This window comes from Elephantulus edwardii, unplaced genomic scaffold (genome assembly GCF_000299155.1).
Source record: "Elephantulus edwardii isolate Elephantulus edwardi_28Jun2011 unplaced genomic scaffold, EleEdw1.0 scaffold00192, whole genome shotgun sequence".
NCBI classification, from domain to species: Eukaryota; Metazoa; Chordata; class Mammalia; order Macroscelidea; family Macroscelididae; genus Elephantulus; species Elephantulus edwardii.
This window is the reverse complement of record NW_006399942.1, coordinates 891,592-898,342: the sequence shown is the minus strand read 5'-3', so window position 1 is coordinate 898,342 and position 6,751 is coordinate 891,592. Positions and strand designations below refer to the sequence as shown.

Below are 6,751 nucleotides of genomic sequence, written 5' to 3'. Positions count from 1 at the left end.
CCAATTGGTCCAGTGGTGAGAATCTTTGTCTTCTTGACATTGAGCCTCAGTCCATACTGAAGGCTGCAGTCCTTGACCCTTCGCAGCAAGTGCATGAGAAAAACCGGCGGGAGAACGTGCTCCTGGGCGGAAGGGAAGCCGGGAAGTTTCCACAGAAATACACTGGTATTAATTAGTTTGACTTAGACAGTTATATCATCTGCTATGCCAGCAATGACAAATTTAAGGCATCACATTAATTGAGAAAAGAGTATTTCAAGATCTATCCTAAAATACAATACTGTCAGAGATAGAACAGGAAAGATCTATTAATTAAAATTTCCACACTAATGACTAAAGCCAAAGATGAATAAATTGAATATATTTATTAACTTCTAAAATCTGAAACTGATCAAAAAAGTAATCTAGATATATTGATAACTATTGGTGATTGGCATGCAAAAGAACGAAACGAAGCAGAAGGATTCACAACTAGAATAGACTTAATGGTAGAAAGTATGCCAAAGATTGCATGATGGAATTTTGTGTAATTGACAACTTATTCATTGCAAATACTTCTTTCAAACAACACAAATGGCAACTAAACATATGACCTCAAGAGAAAGAATACCACAAGAATCAAGTTTACGACATTTAATGAAAAGAGAAGATGGAGAAACTCAATATCATTCAGACAGGGCCATTGACTGGCTGTTGAGCAGGACACCAATTGTTCTTTTACAATTTCAAGTCAAAGATGAAGAAAATTGAAACAAATATATAATAACAATAAAACATCCTGTATATTACATCTGAATTTACCAACTACTTCCTGGATAGATTTGACCATTCTACACTAATGGCTGAAGACCAGATGTGTTGTAATATGGCATCAAGTTGTGGGATGTGCTCATGCAGAACCTCTACATAAAGTAAAATATAATTGACAACAACTAAAAAAAATCCACCCAGATTATTATACAACTTAAAATCACAAAAGGCATATGTCAATGTCGTATTACATAACCATATTTATTTAATCTTTGTCCTAAACAAATAATAAAAAGCCCTGAACTACATGAAGAAAAAAAATGTAGCAGGAATCTAACAGGATTCTTCCTCCAGGAATGGAGGAAGAATTATCAGCAAGTTGAGATATGCATACGACACAACATGCTTGCAAAGACTTGGGCATTTTTTTAATCTTTTAAATATCTATTTTTTTTCTTCTTTTTTTAAATTGAGATTGTAATGAAAGATTATAGAGAACTTGGATTTCCCTTCATTCATTGTTTCACATTTTCCTCTTGCCTACTCCTTCCTCCCTGTTCACTTTCCTCTTTGAGAAGCGAAAAAAAGAAATTTTCATTGTTATACAACACCCCCCCAGTCCACTTTACTATACAGCTCTTATTCTGTACTCTTGCCATGCAAATAATACCTAAGCATATATCCCTTTGAAACAGCTCTCTCCCTCATCTGTTTCAATGCAGTATAAATTACAACCAGGACAGGATAAAATAGATGAATGGGATTTTCTAAGAATCAAATCCCTGTCAAAAACTAAGAAGGAAAACTACAGACTGGGGAAAAATATTTGGTAATGACATGTCAGATAAGGGACTTATATCTAGAATTTACAAAATACTCTAGCACCACAACATAATAAAGGTAAACAACTTACTTGCAAAATAGACACAGGAAATCAACAGACCACTAAAGAAGACATACAGATAGTGAACAAGCACATGAAGAAATGTTCAAATCTCTAGCTCTAAGAGAGATGCAAATCAAAACAACTATGATATATCATCTGACCCCAGTAAGAATAGCAAAATTCAACAGAGCAGCAAACAACAAATGCTGATGAGGTTCAGAGAAACTGGAACTCTTATTCGCTGTTGGTGAGAGTGTAAAGTGGTGCAACCACTATGGAAGGAAGCATGGCACTTTCTCAAAAAGTTGCAAATAGAAATACCATTTGACCCAGGAATTTCACTACTGGGAATATATCCTTAAGAAACCAGAACTGCCAACCAAGCAGATATATGCACATCTAAGTTTATTGTTGCTTTGTTCACAATAGCAAAGAGTTGGAAACAACACAAATGCCCATCAACAAACGCTAAAGAAACTATGGTATATTCACCCAATGAAATACTATGCAACATTAAAAAACAAGGAACTCATGAAATATACAAAATGGGTGAGCCTGGAGGATATGTTGAATGAAATATCTCAATCACAAAAGTGCAAATACCTCATAATGCCATTGTTATAAAACAGGACTGAGTTTAGGGAGGAAAATAAGAAAAGATGGGATAAATAATGTAGACTTGGGCATTTATTAATGAAGATCAAAGACCAAAAGTTTCAGTATGAATTACATCTCAACATAAAACTCTCAAACTCATTACCATCATGTCAGAACCAACTCATAGCTGATCCTCCAGTTTGTTTTCCTCAGACGATTGTCAGTTACACAAGAGGAAATTGTCCAAGGAGGAACTGTCCTGAGAAACTGCTGGTAGATGCAAACTACCAGAGAGGCACCAGCTTTGACCTAGCAGAGAAACTCCCTACAGAATATGCTACCAGAGCTCTGTCCTTAAAAAAAAAACCAAACAAACAAAAAACATCAAAGCTAGATTAATATGTAAATTATAATAAATAAAAAAGTAATGCAATCATTTTATTTTGTTTTATTTTATTTATATCTAAATCAATATCTAAGGAAGCAGTAGTCAATAAATCAAACAACCTAGTGCTTTGGGCATATCTGCCTTGCAAAGAGGATAGAAATGGCTGTTGGACCATGTGTCTCATGAGACATGACAATGTTAAAGGAGAAAGAATTAGGCAGGGGCAGGGGAAGGTAATATTTTTGGCAAGAAACTCAAGAAAATTTGGACTTTTTTTTTTCTTTTTTGCCTGTTGTTATGTGCCGTCCAGTCATTTGCTACTCATAGCAACCCTATGTACAACAACAGCTCTGACCCTGCTTTATCCTGAGCTAACCTTACTGTCTCTGACACATCTACCCAAATACCCTAGTCACTGAGTCAATCCATCTCATCATAGCAAGGTATATTCATCAAGGAATATGAAATCATTTTAATAAAGTAATAAAACAATAAAGCAAGGAGCACAGTCAAAATAATTCTCAGACAACTGCAAGTAAAGAGCAAGGAGCACAGTCAAAATAATTCTCAGACAACTTCAAGTAAAGATATTTTCACCAAGAATTTCATATAGTTTAAAGTAATATTTTCAAGAATGTGAAATTCAAGCTGGAGGGAGACCTACTATATCTCTCCCTAGTGTATTTTGGGTGATAATTCTTCTTCTAGGACAAAGTAAGGGCCCCTTACAAACACAGTTATGCACAGATAATTCTACAGTTGTATAAGTTTCATAATATAATGTCAAAACAAAAAGTATTATAAGAAACTCAGAATATGACTGTCTCCATAAAGTAACAAAAAATAACTATGATTTTTTGTAAATGGCTCCCATATGAATATTTCTAATATCCCAAACCAAATATTTTTTACTAAATGTTGGGTATTTTTAACCTCAGGACATTCAGGGAGTGTAATATACGGAAATGCTTTAGACATGTGAGGAAGGGCCAGTTCCTTTTCAAGTATGATGTCCTTCTCCAAGGAACAGTCCCTGCTGGCGACATGTTCAAAGTATGTGAGATGGAGCTTCAAAATCCTAGCTTCCAAGGACTCTAAGACAGACATATTTGTTTTCTTGATATGTGCAAGATTCTTCTCCAGAGCCACAACTCAAAAGCATCATTTTTTTTTCTGTCATCCTGGGTCATTGTCCAGCTTTCTGATGCACAGCAAGTAATTGCAAGGAACATGTCCTGGATTAGGCACAGCTTAGTCTCTAGACTGACATCATTGCTTCTCAGTACTGTGGAGAGGTCCCTGATGGCAGATTTTCCCAATGCAATTCATATTTTGATTTCATGACTTCTGGTGCCATGAGTGTCGATTGTAGAGCTGAGCAAGCTATAATTGTTTTCAACCTTGATCTCTTCTACTTCTATCATGGTGCTGCCAGTTGGCCCAGTAGTGAGAATCTTTCTTCTTGATGTTGAGCTTCAAATCATATTGAAGACTACAGTCCTTGACCTTCTGCAGGAAGCAATTCAGGTCCTCCTCAGTTTTAGCAAACAAGGTTGTGCTATCTGCATAACGTAGTTTGTTGATTAGTCTTCCTCCAATTCTGATGCCACATTCCTCCTTATAAAGCAGTCTCCCAGATGATACGTTTTATGTGTAGATTGAAAACATATGGAGACAGTACGCATCCTTGACACATCCTTTTCTGATTTTGAACCATGTCGTGTTTTCCTTGCTCTGTTTTGAGGACTTCTTCCTGGTCCAACTCTAGATTTCACATGAATTCACAGTAGTCCCATATATATCAGATTATAATTGTGCTCCATGTGTTTTTATTGCTTGATTTTTCAAAAATAGATCACCATATCTTTTTTTTACGTGAGTTTGAATTTAAAATCTTTAGTTACTAAGCACGATAACCATCTGAACTACTCTGAGACTCTAGGAGAAATGTAACTATATAAAATTAAGGATAATTAGGATTTTGCTGAGATGCTTTTTTTTCCAGGAAAGAACATTGTGCTTGGAAAGCTGAAGGGTAAGTGAAGAAGGAGAAAAGCCTCAATAAGTTCAATAAAATAGTTTGACACAGTGACTTTAACAATGGACTCAAGTACATAGCAGGGCTGATAAGGATGGCACAGATTCAGTGTTCAGATTCATTGTTCATAGAGTTGCTATGAGTTTTAGTCAACCTGATGGTACCTAACACCACCATAACCTACAATATGGATTCACCTTAACATAAGGGAAACAAACTGCAACAGTAAACAGCCTCAGTATATGGAGAAAACCAGAAGGTGTCAAGAATTTTCTTTTACTCAGGTCCACAATCAAAACTCGTGGAAGTAGCATTTGAAAGAAACCAAAAGAAATGTTTATTGGACAAAACTGCTGTCAGTAACTTCCTTAAAGTACAAATGAGCAAAGGTGTTACCTTAAATAATAAGGTATGTCTGACCAGAGTACGGTATTTTCAATTGCTACTTGTACACAAAAACAACTTGACAATTAATAAAGAAGACTGAAAGAAGAATTGTTGTGTTAGAGAAAAATGTTGAATATACTCTGAACTGTCAAAAGAACAAACATATCTGTATTGAAAGAAGTGTAAAACAGAGTGTTCCTTAGAGGCAAGGATGATGAGACTTAATCTCACTTTGGGCATGTTATCAAGAGGGACCAGTCTTGGAAAAGAACATTACATTTGGAAAGTTAGAAAGTCAGTGAAGGAGAGGAACACTTTCAATGAAATGAACAGACATGATAACTGCAACAATGGATTTAAACTGCGCAGAGAGATTATGAGGATGGTGCAAAATCATGTAGCATTTTCTTGTTATAAGTTTGGAGTAGACTCAGTGATAGCTAACAAGAGAACTAGTAATTAAAAACCATAAGTGAAAAGTCTTGGTCCCTCTTACTATTGTGCTAAAACTGAATTTCATTTAATCTATCAATATTTGAAGACACCTGACTAATGTAAATGACTTTAATTTGGCTACTAATGAAAAAAAAATGGTGATTCTAACCAAACAAAATAACCAAAATCTGGAAATCTATTTTTGTCATGAGTGGGGAAGGGGTGGCTGACAAAAACAAAAATCTTTATGATTGTTAAGTTTTACTTTGCAACACAGAGTTGACATGAATTACAATCAACACATAACACCGATGAGGTTCAGTTTTGTACTCATATGGGTCAAATCTTTAAATAAAGTTGGCTCTTGTTGCATGAGTTGCTGGGCTTATTTTTTGGTTTTTGCTGTTTCATGATGAATCAATTTCTATCTTCAGGAGATCGAAGAGTTTGTCCAGAGCTCTGGAAATCATGGTATTGTGGTGTTTACTCTCGGGTCGATGATCACTAATATGTCAGAAGACAAGGCCAATATGATTGCATCAGCCCTTGCTCAGATTCCACAAAAGGTAAGATAAAATACCTTAATCATGACATATGACTTTTAACTAGTCTGTTCAACTTTGCAAAGGATCTGATTTTGGAAATTTTCTACAGGAAGATAAGCTATTGTGATAGCTCAAATTTATCTTAGATTTCCATTTAGAAGAAAATGATAATATTTCTATTTATGTGTAAAAGATTCAAATAACACAAGGGATTTTAACTGTTTATTTTCCTCAGCCTTGACATTATGATACTTTAAGTACATATATTTAATAGGCATAATGTGCAATTTTGGCATTGTAATGATTTTGTAGCCAGTTGTATATTGAATGTTGGTTAGTCTTGTTTTTCCTCTTCCCTGCAAAATTTTCAAAAGGCACTATACCAAAGGAAATAGCAAAAAGAGTAATTTTTAATTATACAAACATAAAAATAGCAAATCAGATAGGAAAGTTTAAAATAGTTTACAAAACACATACACTGGAACAAGAGAAATAAATTTTTTTCCTCATCATTCAAAATAATAGTAAAAGAAGAGAAATAGGCAAAAGTTAAATTTAAAAGATAACATCATAAACAGATAAAAGAAACATGTAGATCATTATAAATTTTTCTTCTATTTGCATTAGAATTTATCATTGCCTATAACTTCATGCTGGGTAGAGTAGAGGGACAGCGCAGGAGGGGAAGACCCTCTATGAGGTGGATTGATTCAGTGACGGGGTAA

At 34.9% G+C, this 6,751-nt stretch overlaps 1 protein-coding gene across 3 annotated transcripts in view; it reads left to right on the top strand.

The window, feature by feature from the left end:
- Positions 1–6,751, top strand: part of UGT2B15 (UDP glucuronosyltransferase 2 family, polypeptide B15) — a 37,373-nt gene that overhangs the window by 19,150 nt on the left and 11,472 nt on the right. For all 3 annotated transcript variants that reach the window (XM_006896814.1, XM_006896813.1, XM_006896812.1), the window contains one exon: positions 5,916–6,047. In XM_006896814.1, the coding sequence (XP_006896876.1) occupies positions 5,916–6,047 (132 nt within the window). The remainder of the gene's footprint in view (positions 1–5,915; positions 6,048–6,751) is intronic.